Below are 21,400 nucleotides of genomic sequence, written 5' to 3'. Positions count from 1 at the left end.
TCAGCTGGGGGCAGCAGCTCTGTATTTTCCCTTGTATAACCCCAGGGGGCTCCAGCTCACTCACTGCTCCTCAAGGCTCTCAAACGAAATCAGACTCAAGGCCCCTCGGTAGCCTTGCCAACATCCTTTTTCCTTTCCCCAAGGACTTTCCCACATTTGGGCCTTTGCAAATGCTGTTTCCCTGCCCAGAATGCCTGGGGATTCAGTGATGTACATAAAGAAATAATTTCTACCCAGTTTTATAAGTGCAGTGAGAAAGGGAAGTCCTAGAAAAGGGAGCAGATTCTAGACTAGGCCTGGGAGAGTCAGGGAAAGATTTGCAGCTGAGTTTTGAAGCATCAATGGGAGTTTGCAATGAGAAAACCTTGGGGAGGATGTCCCACAGCCAAGTATACAGAAGAGAGAATGCAGGATGGGTGCAGGTTATTCCAGGCTCTGAGAGTCTATAGCTCCTGGAGGTAAGAAAGATGAAGGCCTGTGGGGGTGGGGAGAGCACTTACCTGCTGAAGAATCACCATTGTTCTGTGTCAGATGTCCTGGTGCCCACTTGGCCAGACACAGTTCTGCAAGGAGGAGAGTCAATATCAAACCTCTGAGCAGGCCCACCAGGGCAGCCTGGCCCTGGCAGTCTTGAGCCAGGCTGGGGTCACCTGGGCTCCTCCCAAAGCCCCAGCATCCCCCTTCCTTCTGGGGAACCTTCCCTGGCTCCTTTCCCTCTGGCCACAGCCTGAGACTTGGCCACTATCACCAGCTCCGTTGCCCAGAGCAGCTGAGCCTTTCTCTTGACCTCTGTCATTCAGAGACTCCCAGAGGACTCCTGACAAGTAGCAAGTCCAGTCCCCGATGTGGACATAAAAGCAAAGGCACCCAGAGAGGGACTGAGACTTGATCAAGGTCACACAGCAGGGTGCAGCGATTTCAGGTCAAAGACTTGGTCTCCAGACTTCCAGCTCAGAGCTGCCCCAGGCGTCCAGGTGGTAGGGCACCCTGGCTCAGGGGGAAATCCTGGGCTGAGCATGACCTACCCAGGGCACACTATGCCTAAAAGCTTCCCAGAGCCCCTGTTGTCCTCAGGATGGCTTTTAAGGCTCCGCACAATCTGGTCCCTGCTGATGTCTGTCTTGCCTCTTTCTGCTTCCTTCCTTCTCTACCCCTGCACTTGGGCCATCCTCAGCAATTCACTGTTCCTGAAATGTGCCAGCCCTTTTCATACCTCCTAGCCTTTGCAAACACTGGCCCCTCTGCCTGGAATTCTGACCAATAAATTACACCTATGTTTTAAGACTCCATTCAGATGGTACCCACTCTGGAGGCCTTTCCTGACCACCCCCAGGCTGCCAGGAGCCCCTGCGTTTCTCCCTATGCTAGCCCTGCTTCTATGTGCCATGTTGTCTGGATGGGGTCTCTGAGTCACCACTGCCTTTCCAGCCCCGTCCTGCACAGGACCAGAGACTTGTGGGGCTGACGGTGGTGATCAAAGGCAGCTCCGGCCCACAGACCCTGGCATGGGGCCCCTCTGGCCCCCCTGAGAGGGGCATCAATTTTTCACCAGGGCCCATTCAGAGGCACTGGGGCATTCGATCCTCTGCCCATGGCACTGCCTGACACCCGAGCCCTGACCCCTGCTCTGGAGCTCTGGGACACAGCAGGGACGCAATCCTCCCAGAGAGCTGCACCCGGCCTGGGCACCTGCAGGGAAGTGAATTCAGCAAGGCCAGCAGGCATGGGGAGATGCGTCCAAAGAGGATGCCCCGGCCCTGGTGCTGGCACCAGCAGGAGCTGCCAAAGTCGGGGGCAGAACCGGTGATTTCATGACAGATCCAGGGCTGTGGGGGTAGGAGGGCAGCAAAGAAGTATAATTTTAAGAGCTGTACATAAGGAAAGAGCTACAAGATACACTTTTTGTTCCCCTAAAAAGAAGAAATAGACTATGTGAAAGTTCATTGCATTTCAAATTGACAATAGGAGACACTGATCTGTATTTGTGTGCCCATGTCTGGTTTTACCTAGACCCACAACTCTGGCTGATGGGGCTTCATAATTTCCATTTCACAGTTGGGGAATCCTGAGGCACGGAGAGAGGGGAAGTGACTGATCCAAGAATAGAGATAAAGAGAGTGTCAGAGAGAGCACAAAAGATGAAGAGACAGGGACAGAGTAAGCTTTCCGCCACCCCAGGATGTCTGCTCCCTGACCCTGGGATGCCCCTGCCCAGCCCTGGCCCACGGACAATTCGATGGAGACCACGGTCCTTGTTTCTTCCTTCTCCAGGGTCCTAACCACCATCTTCCCAGGCTCAGGACACTTTCATTCAGTGTCTGCTGAGGCTGAATGCCCCCACATCCACCAAGTGTGGCAGGAAGCCCAGAAGCAAATGGCTGTGGGGGCAGAGAGTCCAGAAGCAGCTCAAGCTCTTGATGTCCCCCAAGTTGGACCCCTCGGCCCTTCTGCTGCTGCAGGCTCTGAGCAAACCCTCCTCCCGGTGCCCAGGACTGAGGGCAGCCCAGCCTTACCTGGGCCCCAGCTGCACTCTGTCAGCTGCCACCTGCATGCAAGGCTCAGGACGCTGGGGTCATGGGTCCAGGCCAGCCAGCAGAAATGCTTCCCTGCTTCCTCTGTCTTGCTCCCAGGTTCTTGCTGGATGTCTCTCTTGATCTTCAGTTTCTCACTGTGTTGCGAGCTGTCTGTCTCTCTGTCTCTCCATGTGTCTCTGTCGCCCTCTCGGTCTCTCCCTTTCTTTCCTGTCCAGGGCAGCTGTCCAGCCAGTGCTGCCCGCCCTCTCCTCCCCACTCCAGAGCCTTCTCCCAGGAGGCGGAGCCGGAGGGGCCCTCCGAGGTCTGGGACCCATGACATCAGCTTGGGGGCGGGCTGTGCCGGGACCAGGAGGTCCCGAGGCTGTCCAGGGCTCTGTGCGAGCACCGGCCGGCCAGCGAGGAGGCAGGAGCACGGGGTTTCCCTCTGCCTGACCAGCGTGTGACCTGGTTCAGGGGCCACCGTCCTGGCCTCAGCGGCCTCCTGTCGTATGCAGTACACCACCGGCTCTCACTCTACCTGGGCAGGAAACCTGACTTGGTCACTGATTTGCTGGCAACTCAAGTCCTGCCTGCCCTTCTCTGAGCCTGTTTTTTCTTCTGTAAAATGGCTGCTTGAGTCTCTGAAAGGAAAATGATCAGGCAGGGCATGGCAGAAAGCAGAGAGCTGAGCAAGCCCCTGTGTTTGGGCCCCTTCTCTCCCACTCCCTGTACACACTCTCTCCCTTTAAACCCCTGCCCCAGACCCACATCCCAAGGACTCCCCTCAGATGTGTATCCCCAGAGCTCATCAAATCAAATAATATGCCTCACAATCTGTTTTGGGGGTGGGGTGCATATTGTTCTATAATCACCAAAGAGAATGCCAGAAAAGCTGACTTGGAGCAACCCCATATATAACAGGGACACATACAAATTAAAGTGAAATAAGTGATTTAAAATGGAAAGGGGAAGAAAGCAAATGACCCAGTTATAAAATGGGCAATAGAGTTGAACAGACACCTCACCAAAGAAGGATACAAATGGCAAATAAAAATTTGAAAATAATGTTCATTATCATAAGCCATTAGGGAACTGCAAATTAAAACAACACTACCCACGTGTTAGAATGGCTAAAATCCAGAACACTGATATCAGCAAATGCTGGCAAGGATGTGGCACAATAGGGACTCTCATTCATTGCTAGCGGGAATGCAAAATGGCACAGCCACTTTGGAACACAGCCTGGCAGTTTCCTACAAAGGTAAGCATAGATTACCACGCAATCCAGTAATTGCACTCTTGGATGTTTACTCAACTGAGTTGAAAATTCATGTCCACGTAAAAACTTGCACACGAATATTTATAGCAACCTTATTTGTAATTTCCCTAAATTGGAAACTACCAAGATGTCCTTCGATATAAATGGCTAAACAAACTGCGGTATATCCATACAATGCAGTGTTATTCGATTAAAAAAAAATTAAAGAGCTGTCAAGCTACAAAAAGATGTGGACGATAAGGACCACACTCCACTTTGTCTAGTTTATGGATGGATGAGTAGAAAAATAGGGGAAGGAAACAAACAGACAAAGGTACCCAGTGTTCTTTTTTACTTCAATTGCTCTTTTTCACTCTAATTATTATTCTTGTTATTTTTGTGTGTGTGCTAATGAAAGTGTCAGAGATTGATTTAGGTGATGAATGTACAACTATGTAATGGTACTGGAAACAATCGAAAGTACGATTTGTTTTGTATGACTGCGTGGTATGTGAATATATCTCAATAAAATGAAGATAAAAAAAAAAAAAAAGATGTGGACGAAACTTAAATGCATATTGCTAAGTGAAAAAAGCCAGTCTGGAAAAGTTACATAATGCATGATTCCAACTATATGACATCCTAGAATAGGAAAAACTAGAGGGATAGTAAAAAGATCAGTGGTTTTCAAGGACTCAGGGGGAAGGGGCCAGGATGGATAGGGGGCACACAGGGCATTTTTAGGGCAGTGAAACTATTCTGTGTGATATCGTAATGGTGGATACATGACATTATATTTGAACAAAACTGTGTAACACAAAGAGTGAACCCTAATGTCAACTGGACTTTAGTTACTTATAATGTATCAATATGGGTTCATCAATTGTAACAGATATACTACACTAATGCAAAATGTTAACAATAGGGGAAACTGTGGGGTTAGGGGTGGGGTGAGGGAGTTAATGGGAACTCTGTATATTCTGCACAATTTTCTTTTAATCTAAAACTGTCCTAAAAATAAAGGCTATTAAAGCTCTGAGAAAAAAGTTTTGCACCAAAAACAAAATGAAAAAATATTTGCTCCACATAGACCCAGAGTTAATACTCTTACAATATGGATTATAAAATGAAACATAAATCTCTGTGAATAAACAAAATATGTCGATAAGAAATTTGACAAAGACTAGGGATACAGTTAATGAAATAAATGTACAATAAGACCACAAAACATAAAAATTATTTACATGTCCTAGCAATTAAATAGCTATAGTTTAACGTAGTAATGAAGTATTGTGTTGTCTTTCTTATTAAATAGAAATCTGTACTTTCAGTTAGAATACCCACTTTTATATGGGTACCTGGAAATGGGTATTCATACATATGGCAGTTAGATATATAAACGTACATGACATTTCTAAAAGCCCATGTTCATTGAAATTTAAAAATCACAAAAACTCTTTGATGTGATAGTTCCCTTTCTATGAATTTTTCTCAAGATTTATACATTTTAAATCTATCTCTAGCTGGTTGCTCCACAAAGAATTTCTAATATAATTAAAAACCTGAAGCCAACCCAAATGCCTTAACAGTACGAATTAAGTACATTGAAATCATCCATATGTTGGAATAAAGTCTAATAAAAATAATTTTTAAATTGTATATTTGAAAGTGGTTAAAATGGGGTATTTATGTTGTATATGTGTTACCACAATAAAAATTTTAAAAAATATAATTTTTTAATAAAAAAAGGGGAGAGAGGACTAAACAGTGTTTGTCATTAGCATTGGCGAAGACATTACCTGGAGGCTCCTTACTGAGACCTGGCACTTTCTTGTTACCATCTTTTGCCAACAACCATACCTGGCAGCTGCCTGCATCAGGCCTCTACAGGGACAGTCCTAGGCCCAGGCAGAGGGGAGCACTCTTTTGTACCCCAGGTCTCTGTTTTGGGGTGTGTCTGCAAGGAAGGGACCTCCCAGCTGCAGCCCAGAAAGAGGATGGGGCACAGGGGGGACTAGCAAGGCCCAACGTCCCAACAGCGCCACCTGCTGGGCACAGGCACGGCATCCGACTGCGATCATGGAGCAAGGCAGGGCATCCTGCTCTCTGCCGGGGCAGCGGTAGTGCTGGCAGGTGGGGTGGGGTCAGGTACCAGGCCTGGATCTTCACTGGCCATCGAGTGACAACCGCCCTGGCCTGGCGATGCCATGCTGCTGGCGGGAGGGCATGAACTTTGGAGTCAGCTTGGTCCTTTCCTAGCTGTATGACCTTGACAGGCTCTGAGCCTCAGATTCCACATATTTAAAATGCAGGGATAATATCCTCAGGCAGGGTGAGAGGGGTTGCCACAAGTTTCCACCTTACCATGCAGCCCAGGGGCTGGGTGCTCGAGGTCCCAGGGGACAGTGGCAGCTGTAGACAAGGACGCTCCCATTCCTTAGAGAGCGGGGTGCCCCAGGCAGCAGAGCTGAGGATGGCGGCTTAGGCTCCGCCTCTGCTGGGGCCCGGCCCCCCTATGACCAGACAACCCTGACCCCCGAATACCCCGGCTGCTGGAGTGCACCTGGGCCCGAGGGTCCTGACAGGAGTTGCTCTGGAATGGGCTCCCCACCCCTGGGCTTCCATCTGCCGGTCCTACTTAGTATCTACCCCTCTGTCCAGCACCTCATTTCCCAAGCTTCCACGGCTGGGCAGGGCAAGTGGGGTTGGCCTTGCACAGATGGGAAAAATGAGACCCAGAGGGGGACATGGGTGTGCTCAAGGCCATGGCCGGCAAGCTGCAGGGCCAAGGACAGGATACGGGTCTTAGCACAAGCCCAGGGATAGAGATGGAGTGGTGGGAAATTGCGGAGTGCGGGTGGTCTCCAAACACCATAGTAACCGCTACCATCTCCTCACACCCACTGCGTAGGGCATCCCGCTGAGTGCATCATGGCTCATTTATTTTGCCCTCACCCTCCTTTCCACATCGGTCCAATCTAGCATTGAGTCCTATATGCTGTACTTCTGAAACCTGTCCCATTTCTCCTCACCGCCACCCCGGCTTCCTCGCTCAAGCTGCCAGCATCCGCCCGGGCTCCCTCCACAGCCTGCTCTGGTCTCCTCATATCTACCAGTGCCTCCCCTACCATAAGCCCCTCTCTTTCTGCAGTCCCCAACATGGATGCCTCCATTTCTTCCATCAGCTCAGGGCTTGGGCCCTCCCTTGCCTGGAAGGCCAAGAGACCCCCGCACACCTCACCGTTGTACTGGTGATTGCACAATGTTTGTCGTGATGAGAGCATTCGTGTCTGCCTCCCCACTACTCTGTAGACAGCTCCTGAGCGGGACTGTGTCTGGGTCCCTGTATCTCCCATGCCTGGATCTGAGCTCAGCACAATGCCAGCCCAGGAAGGAAGGCAGGCAGGAGGGAAGGAAGGAAGGAAGGAAGGAAGGGTGGATGGATTTCAATGATCTCAGCTCCCTGATGCACCTGAAGGACAGAAGGTCCACAGTGACTCTCAAGTCCTCTCTAGCCAGAGAACAGTCACCCAGGCCTGGGAAGTATTCTCTCCGTCGTCCCTTCCCCCCATAAGAACAGATGGCACAGGAGGGTATTTCTAAGATTGCAGTAACATTTATTCCAAGAATAGAACAAAGCTCCTGCCCTACCCTTCAGTGAAGCCCAGTGGGAGTGGAGTGGGCTGGAGGCACCACCCCCTCTTGAAATGGAGACACCGGGGCCCCGTGAGCTGAAGGGTGCATCAGGCTAATAGAGCAGCAGCTCTTGCGACCCACCCTCCGGTCTCAGCTAAAACTCCATCATTACCTGCCCAGTCCCCGGGGCCTCCTGGGGACCAGGGATCTCCTTGGTAGTCAGGAACCAGCCTGGCCCATCCAGAGGGGCAGGAAGCAAGGGCAGAGCTGCCAAACTGTCTCTGTGTTGAGGGCGGCACCCAGCCACCAGGCCGGAGTTCACACAGGGTGCCAGTTGATCCTTGTTTGTCCCTGTAGCCCAGGAGGACATGGCTGAGCCAAGATTTCAGACATCAGCCCCAGAGGCCCCAACCTGGCTCACCTGGCCCTCACCTCTCCATTCCCCACTCAGAATTCTTAATTTGAAACAGACATTGAGAAGTGGTGATTACATGAATGTGTATATAGTGGTACATGTACAGAGATACATAGAGAAAGGGGTATTGTTTTGCCCTTATTCAGTACTTGTTAGTAAGAGTGCTTGACAGACAAGAATCATTGGCCCCACTTTGCAGAAGGGGGAAATTGAGGCACAGGAGGTTTGAGTGACTTCTCCTGGTCACACACAGAGTCCCAGCTCTGGGCCCGGTTCTTGAGTGGGAGTCCCAGGTTGGAAGACGGAATCCTCTTCTCTTCTTTCAGCTCCTGTTCCCTCATGTGGCCCAGGGCACAAAAGAGCAGAGCTGGCCCTGGAGTGAGGAGTCAAAGTCCAAGCATCCAGCACCTCCAGCCAGCACACTGGACCAAAACAGTAAGACGTAGAGTCAAAAACTCAAGATTCCCAAAAGGAATTCCCAGGCAAAGCCACAGGATCTTGCATTCTTGAACCAACTACACTTTTTCCTTTGCTTGTCTGGAAGCCCAAGAAGGACACAGAAGAGACCCTAAGCAAGTCAGGGCTCTGGAAATCAACACAAAGTTCTCTAAGAACACACAGTCAGTGCCAGCTTGCAAAATCCCCAAATACAAGACACCCTCTTCTTCAGCTGCCTCCAGATTTGTACCATGTCCCTCCCTAAGCGGAATAAAATATATGCAGAAGACCTGAAGAACTGGAGTCTAAGAAGAAAAAAGGGATTCAGGCTTTCATGGTTTTGGAAAAAATCCTTGTTAAAATTGAGATTTTAAAACAAAAAGAACATAAAACTGAGAACTGAAGGAACATTTTGGTCCAGGCAGCAAGAAGGGGGCTGCATCCTCCTTGGCTGTGTTTTGGGGGGAATGTTGGCAGAGGGGCCTCTGGTTTAATGATGGCTTTGCCTATCTCCTGCCAACCCCAATGGGTGACCTAACCCAGCAGGCCTGAGAACACCCCCACCCCTCCCAGAGCCTCTTCTCCCAGAAAAGCCTGGATCTAGCAGCAGAGGGGCCCTGGGAGCAGGAGCACGTGCCCCCCACCCCAGCTCTCCATGCCCCTCCACCTGCCTGGCCCCAGCCCATTAAACCAGCACACCCCCTCGGACATCAGGAGTGAAGACAGGAGTCACACTTCCTGGTGACCACTGCCACCCCTTCTCCGGAGCCTTAAACCAGAGGCTGGGAAGGAAATCAGGTCCTGGCACGAGAAGGCGGCTGCAGCCCCTCTGTGTGTCTGCCTTGCAGAGGGCCTGAGAGTAGAGGCACAGGCCCCAGGCAGAGGCAGGGTCAGGACCCAGCTCCATGTGGGTCATCATTGATTCATTTGGCAAATCTCTATTGAATGACTAAATGGACAGATGAACGGGCATGTTCACAGAATGAACAAATGCCACCTGCATGTTTCCTGAATTTCAGCCTGAGCAGGAACCCAGCAGGAGCCAAGAGTCCTTTCACGGTGGCTGGGATGGGGGCTTGGGGACATGGCAGCTTGTGTGTAAACAAGTGACATCTTGGCACTCCATCGGCACACAGCAGGGCCTGGGAAAAATGTCTTCAACAGATAGAGTCCCTTAGCAGTGGTGATGGGCTATTTTAAATCTCAGGCAAGAAGACTCCTCCATGAGAAGGGAATGCTTGGGGTCCTTGGGGCACTGAGGCCCAGAGAGGAGCAGAGACCTCCCAGCAAGTCAGTGGGAAAGCTGAGAACACCCAGGGTCCTGGCTCCCGGGCTAGCCCCTGGCTTTTGGGGACATGCAGGTGGTGGTGAGAACGGCTGGGCCCACCATTAGGCAGGCAGGTGTTACACAGCCATGAGGGAGGCGCTGCTGATGACGCGTACAGCAACCGTGCCAGGGAGGTCGCTGGGCTGCCGGCTGCTCCGGTCTCGGAGGTGGAGGGTGTGCAGGGCCTGGAGGTTGTCTGGGTCAGCCTTCAGGTGCACCTGGCCCAGGAACTCATCTTTCAGGACACGGTGGTTCCAGATCTGGGAGGAAAGAGAGGACAGTGACAGGGTCTCCAAGTCCAGGGGGCAGGGACCAGGAGTATAGGCATGGAGGGTGAGGGAGAGGGGGACTGACAGGACACTGAGTGGCTGAGGAAAAGGAGCCCTGGATTGCCTCTGCTTCACCGTGAACCCTGAGCAAGGCCATGCCCCTTCTGGAGCCTCAGTCTCCCCATCTGTCAAGTGGGAAGATGACCTCAAACTCCCTTCCATGTAAAAGGCTAATGGACCTGTTATCATCGATCTGCTATTGACCTTGGATGACCTTGGACTAGTGATACACCCCTGCCCTAGTTCTCCATCTTTAATAAGGTTGGATCCACTGCTCTCCTAAGGGTCCTTCCAGCTCCAACATCTCTGGGTCTGTGATTTGATCCAGTGGGACCCAGTGCTAAGAAAACTTGGAAAATCTATAGCGATTCCCCCAGAATATCTGAGTGTTTGTTTTACTTATGGTTTCTCAACCAGAGAGATACTGGCCTGGGCCAGGGGACAGAGGGCTTCCTGCTAATGAGCTCAGAATCATCATCCACCAGGCACCTTGGCCTGAGAGGGGAAGGAAGCCCCGAGCCCAAGGATCCTGCCCCTGGATTCCCCTGCCTGAGGCTCTTAGGGAATAGCCACAGCACACACCATCTCAGGGGCAACTTGTCCAGATGGGCCCAACTACAGGGGAATTTGAGGAACAACCAGCACTGCCGTTGGGCGAGGTCGGCAGAGAGACCACTGACCCTGGCCAGAAGACTGGTCCTGCTGCATCTGACCCACTCCAGAGTTGGCTAATCCCGCTGGCTCACCCACAGATGGTGCTATGGGTGACTGCGTCCCCCAAAGATAAGTTCAAGTCCTAACCCCTGGTCCTGTGCACGTGACAGTGTTTGGAAACAGGGTCTGTGAACTATGAGTTATGATGAGGCCTAATGGGATCAGTGTGCGCCCTAGTTCAATACGACTGGTGCCTGATGAGAAGAGGGGAGGCGACCGATAGGGACGCTGGGAGAGGCCGTGAGGTCCCCGAGGCAGAGAGAGAAGGATGCTGCCACAGACCAAGGAATGCTGGCTGCCCACGCTCCACCAGAAGCTGGGAGGGAAGGAAGGACTCTCCCCTACAGGTTTCAGTGCCCTATACACTTTGATTTAGGACTTCTCGCCTCCAGAACTGTGAGACAAGAGATTTCTGTTGTTTTAAGGCACTGAGATGGGGACTCTGGGGTTCCAAAAGAGGCAATCAAGAGGATCCCTAGGTTACACTGTGAGTCAGGGGCAGAGCGAGAACCAGAACCTGGGGCTCCTGGGTCCCCGTCAAAGGCTCTTCCACCCTAGGCCCTGCCCCTCCAAGTAGGGAAGCCTGAGGCTGGGGTGCAGGAGGGGCCTCGGACAGGGGGGCTCACCTGGACAGTGACGGGCTGGCCAGGCTTCTTGCGGTAAAAGATGCCTTTCACATCGTACTCAGGTGTCAAGGTGCCTTTCTGTATGGCCGAGCGGACCTTGTCCCCCTCACACTTGATGATCACATAAGAGTTAGCCCCTGGAGAGGGAGACAGGGTGAGGGCTGGGGCTGGTGCAGGGCCCAGAGTGGACGGATGTTTGGTGTTCAGGAGATGGGAAGATGGGGAGACCAGAGCCTGATCTATGTCAGGGTCCCCTAACTTCCAGAGACAGGCAGACCTGTAGGAGGGGGCACCTTGGTCACCTCTGGCCTCCAGGCCTTTGCCCATGCTGTTCCCTCTGCCCAGGGCACCCTTCCCCCCTTCCCCACTTCACCAGGCTAATACCTTCTCAGCCTGGAAGAGGCCAACTCCTCCAGGAAGCCTTCCCTGAACTCTCCCTCCCTGAACTCTCTCTCCTGTATCTGACTTCCCCGAGAGCAGGGCAAAGCCTGTTCTTCACTAGGTGCCCAGCTTCACCCCAGGGCCAGGCCTAGGATGGATATCGGGAAAGATTTGCTGAGTCAGTGAGCTAGAGCAGGAGAGCACGGAGGCCCGAGTGTCTTGTGACTGGAGGAGATGGCGTGGGGCCACCTGCCTGGGGCAGAGAGTCAGGGGCTTTCCAGGGGTTGGACCAGGGTGAGCTCACCGGTTGGGGAGTCCTTGAGGCCGGCAGCCCCCAGGACGTGCACCTGGGTCACCAGCTGTGGGTAGCCGCACAGGGAGCTCCAGCAGGAGTGGGGGGGCTTGTCCAGGCGCAGCTCCCTGGTACAGGGTGGAGTGGGGGGAGTGATGAGAAAGGAGGGTGAGGAGGGGGTTAAAGGAGTAGAGCCGGGGAGAGGAGCACTGTTAACCTAGATTCCCTTGACCTGGGCAAATTGCCATGGGCAGTCCTCAAACATCCAATCTCACGGGCTTCCTGCTACTCTACAGCTACTCACGCGTGCCCTGTTCTCCCAGAAAAGCAATTTACTGAGCACCCACTATGTGCCAAGCCCTCTGCTGGGCTCTTACAGGTACTATTTCTAACCCTCACAAAGCCTGGGAGATAGGTAACTGTTATGCTCGTTTTACAGATTAGGAAGCACCAGGCTCACCCGGGTTTAGGGACTTGCCCCTGTGGCTGAGAAGTGGTGGAGCTGGGCCGGCGGGACCCAGGCCCATCTGAATCCACCACACAAGCTGCCTCCCACGTCCGGGCTGCGTGCAGCGCCCACCCTTCCTTCTGGGGGCTCCACATCTGGGCTGCCTGCCAAGGTGGGGAGGCGGTGCGGCCCCCACAGGGTTTGCACACCAGCAGGGATGGGGATAGTTTCAGCAAAATCCACAGTGAAGCAGTCTGTTGGACCCCACAGCCAGCTGCCCATTGAACAGGGGATTATAGGGAAATGATCCCACCTGGAATCACAGACTGGGAGGCCCAGCCTGACTTCACCACTAGCCCCATGGCCTTGGACAAACCCCCTAACCTTGATCCCAAATTCTCATCTGTAAAATACAGTCAGGTCTCCCGCTCAGGAGAGTGGGAAAGATGAAATGAGATGGAGCGAAAGCTTCTTTGTAAATTGTAAAGTGCGGTACCCACATGTTCTAGTCCCGGCCAAGGGACGCTGTAGGGGGGCAGGGGGAGGAAGAGGAGTGGGGTGGGCACTGGTGGCAGCCCAAGGAGGCTGGGGGCTCCATGCCTCGGGCAGACATTGAACATCTCTGGGCTGTGGATCCCGGGGCTGCTCTGAGTGCACTGTGCCCCCACCAACCCTGACCCCGAGTCGGCCCCAGCCCCAGCCCGCACCGGCAGTTGGAGGGCACATCAGTGAAGACACGAAGCAGGAACTCGCCCCGGTGGCCGGGCTCGAAGGTGGTGGGGATGATGACGTAGCGGCCCTCGGGCTGGTCCGTCCGCAGGAAGACGCTGCGTGAGTTGATGTAGATGGAGCTGGCAGCCTTGTGCTGCAGGCTGTGCATGCGATACTGGCGGTTCTCCTCCACCTGCAGGGCGAGGAGGGGGCTGGGCACACAGGGTCCCCACCCCAGCCACCCCGCCCCTCACCACCATGCAAAGGCGCAGCATCCATTTATAGGAAATGTCCGGAATAGGGTGAATTGTACGGTATGTGAGTTATATCTCAATACAGATGTTTAAAAGTAAAAGGGCTCTAGGAATCCTTCTGGTGACAGTGTCCACGGGGGCCCCAAGTGTCACAAGAGAACCAAGTGTCACGATCTGCCCGAGGCACAGCATGTACCCATGAAATGACATCACCAGCTGTCACGCTAGACGATACCCCAAACGAGTCCGGCTTTAAGGTAGAATACGCAGCAGGCCCCTTCGCCCTATTCTTCATGGCCGAATATGCTGACATTATCTTAATAAACGCTCTCACCGCCGCCATATGCTAGTCACAGCAGTGTGGGCTATGGGATGTCAAGGTCATGACAGCGTCACCGCACGTGAACACAATGGATGTGTCCACACAACGATGTGAACAACCTCATGATGTGACCAAGCGCATCAAGTGCCAGGGACTCGATGCGACTGAGCGTCTGCACACCCCTGTGATCTCACCATGTTCTCGGTGTCTGACAGGCACGCGGTGCCCCCATGCCAGGTCGTCACCACCCACCAGGTGTCACAACACACAGAGGCCTCCGTCCCAGGCCAGCGGAGAGCCTGCCTGACTCTGTCCAGACATGCCTCCCCCGCTTGTGCCCAGCAGGGCCTGCAGTGGGGTTTCCAGGGCTGCAGGAGCTGGGAGGAGCCTGGAGCCCTGACATCCAGGACCTCCGGGGTCCCGCCTTAGCCACAGCAATCCCCCCTTTCCATATCCCCAGGCAGCTCAGGCTGGCAGGGCTTGGTTCAGAAAGAAATCAGGCTGCGAGCTGCCAAAGAAGCCAGTCCCAGGCAGGCAGAGCCCTCAGCTGACACTGCACACAGGTCCCCTGCCACAGCATCCCCATGGCGTCAGCCCTGTGCGGCAGGAGCAGCTGGGGAGGAGTCGGTGACCAGGATGTTCTAGAGGATTCTCCCCCAGGCCCTGGCAACCCCAACTTTGGCTGCCTCACTCTCCTCACCCAGAGGCGGGATCCCAGCTGGCCTCACCTTGTAGATGTCAAAGCCAATGGCCAGGTTCTCGCCCTTGCCCTCCCGACGGGTGGACCGCTTTGGCCGCTGCTGGATGCAGATCAGCACCTCATCTTCCGGCTTCTTGACATCAAAGATATACTATGGGCATGGCCAGAAAGAGAGACACTGCAGTGAGACCATGCTGAGGACGGGCTCTCTGGCTCCCAGAAGCCTCTCCTGGACTGGGCCCTAGCTCAGCTGCATCCACGCTGTGTGACCTAGGCAAGTCACATCACCTCTCTGAGCCTTGGTCCCCTCACCTGGGCCTGACAATTCCTACACTGCATGAGAGTTCTGAGGATGCAATGAGATAGTGGATGCTTAGCTCAGAGCCCAGCACACAGGTGGTGCTTAATAAAGGCACACCAAGCAGCTGCCCCATTTGGGATGAGGATTAGTATGGAATGAACCATGTGGCCCCCAAAGATATGTTCCCATCCTAACTCTGGTCTCATGAATGTGGTCCTATTTGGAAATAGGATCTTTGAAGACATTATTAAAGAAGAGGCCACACTGGGTGAGGGTGGGTCCTAATCGATATGACTGGTCCTTCCAAGGAGAGGAAATTCGGACACTGACAGAGGCAGAGCCTGAATTATGCCACAGATTTCTGGCCAGCCACTGCCAGAACCCCATGGACTTCAGAGGATGTGTGGCCCTGCTGGATATCTTGATTCAGACTTCTAGCCTCCAGAGCTGTGAGACAATAGATTTCTGTTGTTTTAAGGCATCCGGTTTGTTGTACTTTGTTACAGCAGCCCTGGGACACTGAGACAAGGACGGAGCAGTGGCCAAGGGTCACGGCCTGGCCAAATTCCCCAGGAAGAGGCAATATTCTGCTGCTCTGGAAGAGAGGGGGTGAGTCCTTGGCTTGGCCTCTAAATGTCCCTGGGACTCTGGACAAGACATTCCTTAGGCCCTCGGAGCCTTACCTTCCTCATTTTTACCATCTGCAGGTCAGGGGTTTGGGAGCTACAGGACCAAAGAGGGGACTCACATGCCCATCCAACCCCCACTGTACAGGCGGGTGCACTGAGGCCCAAGGAGGGGCAGGGACATGCCCAAGGTCACCTAGGAGTCCGTGGCAGGACAGTGGAGAGGGCCCCGGCAGCTGCCGCAGGGTGCAGGAGTGGGGACCCCAAGAACACCCACCTGCGGGTTCTGGAAGAAGGTGTCCTTGTGGTTGACACAGCCCCCGCTGCGGTTCAGCTGCGGGTCCTCGTGCCACGTCCAGGCACCGTGCAGCCGGGCCTCCTCCCACGTCTTATGGATGCTCAGGTAGGACGTGTTCATCAGGCGGCACTTGATGATGTCGGTGAAGTATCGGCACACGTCCTCGAAGGTCATCCTGCACGGGGGAGGGGTCTGAGCAGGGCAGCACCCCTTCCCCTCACCACCTGCTTTGTGCTGTACATGCTCTGAACCCTGGCCCACACAGAGGAGCTGGCATGCACACAGCATTGCACGGACCCTTAGCCTCCCTTTTGGCCTCAGTTTCCTCATTTGTAAAACAGGGCTGAATCTAAGAGTACTTGCATACCTCACAGAGTGGGGCAGGAATTAAGTGATGCAATAAAAGTATGTGTTACATCTTCCATCACAGAAAGAGCTTGGTAAAGCCTGGCTGTTACGATTATTAGCGGTATTAATAACCAATGTGCAGAGCTCTCCCATTTATAATCCATTCTCTTCCATGCTGCTGTGAGGCCTGAAGAAACTGGTGGGTGGGTGGGGGCACCTCATAAACGTGCTGTAGGGGCTGGGTGTGACTGAGGTAACGGTGAGCTGTGCACAACTCCAGGAGCCAGTGTGGGGGAGTCGAGCAATTGCCAACACAAAGGAGAAAGGCCTTAGGAAGCAGTCCTTCCACAGACAGGGGTTTTCTATTGCTATGTTTTCTTTCATTCAACTGACCCCTGAACCAGACAGGGCAAAGCCGATCTTGCTCCCAGGAGCCCACCACCACAGCCAGAGGGTCCGAGTGACACTTTGGCCTCTGGGAGGGGTCCTCATGGGGGTGCCAGGATCACTGCCGTCTGTCCCCGGGTCTGCCCAGGGCCTTATGGAATCCACAACCCACTGGGTATCCCCGGCCCTTCCAGGAAGTGGGCAAGTCTCCGAGTCAAGTATTCTGCAGAAGAATGACAAAGCCTGGGCCACGACAGGAGCTTACTGTGGGTTGAATGAATGAGGGAATGAATGAATGCAGGAATGATTATCCGGCTCTTCAAGCTAGGCTGCTACCGACCCCCCAACCACACACCTCCTAAGCTTCCCCTGCTCGCCTCTGCGCTGGGTCTCTCTCCTTGTCCACCCAGGGCTACTCTGTACCCCAAGTCCAGACTTGGGAGGCAGCTCCTCTGTGAGGCCTCCTCCTCCTCCCCTTCGTCCTCCCCACCTACCAGCATCGTGCCTGGCATTATGCCCCAGGGTGCCTGCTGCCCTGCAGTCAACCTCCCACCCATGGGCCCTCTCAGGTGGCCAGAGCAGCCCAGGGCACCCTCAGGTGGGCAGACAGAACTACAGAGGCGAAAGGGCCCATTATTGCCCAACTCACTTTACAGGGGAGGAAACCGAGGCTCAGAGAGATGACATGACTTGCCAAAGGCCACCCCCAAGTTGGTGATGGGACATTTGCTAGAGCCCTGGCTCCTGACTCCCCATCCTGTGCTCCCTTGCAGGCAGGCCATCTTGCTTCACTGCCCAGGCCCACAGGAGGCCCCTCCCTTGGCCCCAGACACCCACAGCAGCACTCACCAGAACTCTCCGTCGTCCTGCACAGTTACACCCATCTTCTCCCGCTCACTCTTGCTCACTTTCTTCCACTCCTCTGAGCTGGTATGCAAGGGCCAGGGGAAGGGGGCATAAGAGGACAGACCTCACCAGGGCCACACTGGCAAGGGTGAGGAGGCACGAGGGGCAGCTCAGCACCAGGCCCCCACCTGTGGGTGTGGTTAGGGGCACCGAGGCCATGCCTAGTGCCTCTCGGAGAAGCCCCGCCTGCCCACTCCCCCAGGTAATGTGGGTCACCACCATGCCAGGGGGCTAGAGGTCTGGGAGCAAAGCTGCAGGGCAGGGATGTGGAGGGCATGACCCCCAATGGAGGGGGCTCCTTCACTGGGGACCTGGTCTCTGCCCCCTCCCAGCCTCGCCTCAGGCCATGACAAAGCACAGAGAAGTCACTGCCATTCACTCACCCCACGGGGCCTCTCTCCTGTCTTCCTCCCCAACTCTAGCCAGAGGGTCTCCACATCCCCTACAGCAATCAAGCACATCCCCACCTCCAGACCTTGCTCCCCATAAATCCACCACCCCATATGCCAACTCCAAAGTAAGTCTCCCCTTTCCTCTCTCCCTACTATCATTCTCCCCCCAAATCCTCCAAGGCTCAGCCGCAGAGCCACCTCCTCCGGAAAGCCCACCCCTGACCCTGCCCAAGCCCTCATGTGGGGCACCCAGCCTGGGCATCCCCCGCCTGCGCCCCAGCCTCACGTGTCGCTCCAGGGCCCGTTCCACTCCCGCTCGCCCCAGGGGTTGCGCAGGCGGATCATGTCCAGCTTCTCTGACTTGAAGAAGGCCAGTAGGCCGTGGCCCAGGCGCACCTTGCGCACGTCGGTGACAGCATACGCGTGGCCCTTCACCAGGCCACATGCCAGGCGGGCCTCCATGTCGGCCGCCGTCATCGCCTGTGGGAGGACACAGGGGCTCACAGAGGCAGGGCTGGACTGGAACCCAGAACCGATGGGACTCAGGCGCTTCTGCCCCCTACAGGACAGGACTGGAACTGTAGCCCCACACAAAGGGGAGACCTTGTTCATCTGTGATTAGGTGCTCAAGGCCCGTTACTACCCACCATGGGGCAGTGGTGTGGGGTAAAGGAAGGTACCTGCAGGGGGGTCAGCCCAGGGTGTGCTGGAGCCGACTTGCAGTGGCTCAGCCGATTGTTAAATATTCAGAAACGTGAGCTGCATTTTAAAAGGCTGGTAGCTTGAAATCAAGCATGGTAGAAGTATCTACACCACAGAAATCAGCAAATGCTACAAATCACAGTTTTTTTTTTCCTGGAGAGCCAGTTTAACAACACACCACTGGGTCGGCCAGGCCTGGGTTCAAAATTCTGCCTTCACTTAGCCCCAGCTTTCTCATCTCAAACCTGGGCAATTAATGAAATAAGGAGACCCTCACAAAGACACCAGCTTCATGCCAGCAGGTAATAGTGGCTCCCTCCCCTCTTCTGGTTGCCCCTTGACTTTCGATGCTGCAAACCTTGACTGAGGGACCCTCAGATAAACAGACACCCATCACCCCAATACAAGAAAAGGGGGGTATTGGCCAAACACTGTTGGAAAGGCATTTCATAGCATAGGGAGTTAGGGCAGGGGGGCCTAGCACTGGGGAGGGGGTTGCACCCTCCAACTGCTCCCTTCCCCCATGAAGCTGAGGCTCTGCATTTACGAGCTGACCTGGGCACGGGCTCAGCCTGGGACACCACAGCCATCTCCTGCCCCACTCAGGGCCGGTGAAGGGGGGAGGCCAACTCTGGGGCCTGACTGGGCGTTCTCACCTTGATGGAGGCGCTGATGAGACCTCCCCGGCTGTGCACCTTCAGCACACGCTCAAAAAGCTGGTTCCTCTTGGCCTCATCGCTGGTGAAGTCACCCTCGAGCAGGTCGATGGGCTCAGAAACACCCCCGGTGAAGTCCACCAGTGCGTCGGCCGTGTTGCCTCCATCCAGAGCCTGGTAACAGCCCGCCAGCCTGGGGAGACAGGGAAAGAAGACCGAGGTCATATTCCCTGAGCTGATCTATATCTTTCACCCTTAGAGTGGAGACTTTTGAAACTCAGAGAGGTCAAGCAAACTACTCAAGGTCACACTGCTGGCTCCAGCAGAGCCAACACTAGAACCCAGGTCCCCCCTCCTAGACCAAAAATTGTCCCACTAAACCATACAAAAGAATTCCTATGGCTGAGAAAATGCTAGGGCTTGACTGTTGTATTTTAAAAAGCAATAATAGGATTCCAAGTATGTCTAAAATGTATATATTAACTTTAAAAATATTTATTAAGCACCTATTATGTGTAACATACAAGGTACTAGGGACACAGCTGTGGATCCTTATTTAAATGTGTAGGAAAAGGGGTCTTAAAGGCATATAATGCCAAACACAAAAATTAGAAGCAGAATGGGATATATCACCCAATATTATTTCCATAAATTAAAAATATATGCCCACAAAACAGCAACATAGTTTTTGCAAGGTCAGCTAGGAACAAAAAGATACATCAAAGATGATAAAAGAGTTGCCAGTCGTGGGGGGATGGGAGAGGGGCACAGAGAGCCAAGGGAGGGGATGGAGTCAGAGCAGGGCGAGGCCTCGAGCAGACCAGGATGATGCTGTTCGTGGAGCCGGGTTAACTCAGATGGCCTGAGGCTGGAGACAGAGCACACTGGGCTGGAGAAATGTGCAGGAGTGTAGGAGATTTTCGTTATCTTCTTCATGTTTTTCTCTATTTGCTAGATTTGCCGTAACAGACATGTATTCATTTTACAACTTAAAAAGGAAATGAATGCAGAAAACAAGCAAGTGCACCGGATTCTGCTCTGCTGGAATTGGTAGATGAGGGTCTGCGCCAAGGACCAGGAGGATTCAGGGACCACCAGGGGGCAGGCTTTGCTTTCCCGGGATTCAAAATGGACCCTGCCATGTTTCCTTGGGTTGTTTTTGGTGTCGGAGTTTTTAGTTTCTCCTTTTTCTTTCCTACATGCATACATGCACAGATGCACACATTTTCCAAGGAGATTGAGAAACAGGTCTGGGAGGAGGAACGGGGTGTGGTTCCCACAGAGCTGACTGGACTGGGCTGCCCCTGGGACAACAGTGCCCTGAAGGCCTCTCCAGCTCAGCAAACTTTTGCTTGTGCCTTTCTGTGCCAGGCTCTGTGCTGGGCACTAGAGACACAGGTCAGCAAAAAAATGGGTGGACAACAGGACAGGTAGACAGATGGGTATATGGATGAGGGGGAGCCCAGAGATTGGGGAGGCAGTCGTTTGGCCCACGCTCCACGTGAGGCCAGAGTCCAGAGTTACCAAAACCCTAAGAAAGGCATCTTCTGGGAGGGGCTAGGCAGCTGGGCTCTTTGGGAAAGAACTGCAGATCCTAATGCAGGGCTGGCTCTGCCCCCTGGACACCCACATGCCTGGGCCTCAGTCTCATCTATAAATGGGAGTAGCTATTCGTCCCCTCATGGGTTGCTTGTGGGGATTTGACACCATGCACCCAGAGGACCTTCAGTCCGGGCCTCCACCCCACCTAGCAGAGGCTCAGGTGGCCGTACTGTCTGCACCAGCCCTCTCCTCTCTGTGCTCGGGAGCCCTGGCTAAAGGAGCATGCATGTGGCGCCCATCAGCTGTGCCGCCCAACCCGGCCGCCTGCCTGCCCGCCGCCGGCACCTACTTGGCATAGGCCTTCTCCACCAGGGCACACCAGAACTCGTTGCGGGAGTTGGAGTGACAGTAGATGAGCTGGTTGTTGACCGTGGGCAGCCGGTCATCGATGACCACATCCACCCACTCCCCAAAGCGCCAGAAGTGGAAGTGGAAGATGCCTGCATAGGCGTTGGGCTTCTCAGGGTCCCACTCCTGCTCCTTCCAGTCTGGAATGACCTGGACGGGGGTCGTGAGCAGACAGGATGAAGATACATTGAGGGTCACATACAGCTTCCAGAGGAAATGGGCGTGCATGCCTCCAGGGAATCCAAACAGAAAGGAGTAATGGGTTCAAGTCCCATCTCTGCCATGAACCAGTGTGGGACCTGGAGGGAATCCTCACCTCTGGGCCTCAGTTTCCCCAGTTCTACAATGGTCATAGGCTTCCCTAGGCTCCTTCCATCTCTGTCATTCTAAGAAGGCAATGAGCTTTCCCCTCCCTTCCTCATGCCTTCCTCTGCATCCTCCACCCACCTCCCTCAGAAATATATCCACAT

At 53.9% G+C, this 21,400-nt stretch overlaps 2 protein-coding genes across 12 annotated transcripts in view; both read right to left on the bottom strand.

The window, feature by feature from the left end:
• The window catches only part of MYO7A (myosin VIIA), an 83,113-nt gene extending 80,360 nt beyond the window's left edge, over positions 1 to 2,753 (bottom strand). For 3 of the 9 annotated variants that reach the window (XM_037840785.1, XM_037840786.1, XM_037840791.1), the window contains exons 1-2: positions 2,514 to 2,752; positions 501 to 563 (exon numbers count right to left, since the gene is read on the bottom strand). In XM_037840785.1, the coding sequence (XP_037696713.1) occupies positions 501 to 518 (18 nt within the window). In that variant the 5' untranslated portion in view covers positions 519 to 563; positions 2,514 to 2,752. Of the gene's footprint in view, positions 1 to 500; positions 564 to 2,513 lie in introns of all 9 variants that reach the window. The other 6 variants (XM_037840784.1, XM_037840788.1, XM_037840789.1 and 3 more) reach the window with 3 other exon arrangements.
• A 4,612-nt stretch (positions 2,754 to 7,365) lies between these two features.
• The window catches only part of CAPN5 (calpain 5), a 55,203-nt gene continuing 41,168 nt past the window's right edge, over positions 7,366 to 21,400 (bottom strand). For 2 of the 3 annotated variants that reach the window (XM_037840780.1, XM_037840781.1), the window contains exons 4-13: positions 20,872 to 21,080; positions 18,981 to 19,173; positions 17,909 to 18,102; positions 17,174 to 17,251; positions 15,569 to 15,764; positions 14,393 to 14,515; positions 13,085 to 13,281; positions 11,942 to 12,057; positions 11,257 to 11,393; positions 7,366 to 9,847 (exon numbers count right to left, since the gene is read on the bottom strand). In XM_037840780.1, coding sequence (XP_037696708.1) covers positions 9,665 to 9,847; positions 11,257 to 11,393; positions 11,942 to 12,057; positions 13,085 to 13,281; positions 14,393 to 14,515; positions 15,569 to 15,764; positions 17,174 to 17,251; positions 17,909 to 18,102; positions 18,981 to 19,173; positions 20,872 to 21,080 — 1,626 coding nt within the window. In that variant the 3' untranslated portion in view covers positions 7,366 to 9,664. The remainder of the gene's footprint in view (positions 9,848 to 11,256; positions 11,394 to 11,941; positions 12,058 to 13,084; positions 13,282 to 14,392; positions 14,516 to 15,568; positions 15,765 to 17,173; positions 17,252 to 17,908; positions 18,103 to 18,980; positions 19,174 to 20,871; positions 21,081 to 21,400) is intronic. The other variant, XM_037840782.1, reaches the window with a different exon arrangement.

The sequence above is a fragment of the Choloepus didactylus genome, chromosome 6 (assembly GCF_015220235.1).
Source record: "Choloepus didactylus isolate mChoDid1 chromosome 6, mChoDid1.pri, whole genome shotgun sequence".
Classification (NCBI taxonomy): Eukaryota; Metazoa; Chordata; class Mammalia; order Pilosa; family Megalonychidae; genus Choloepus; species Choloepus didactylus.
Note: the sequence above shows the minus strand (reverse complement) of the source record. Positions and strands in the feature narration are given on the sequence as shown.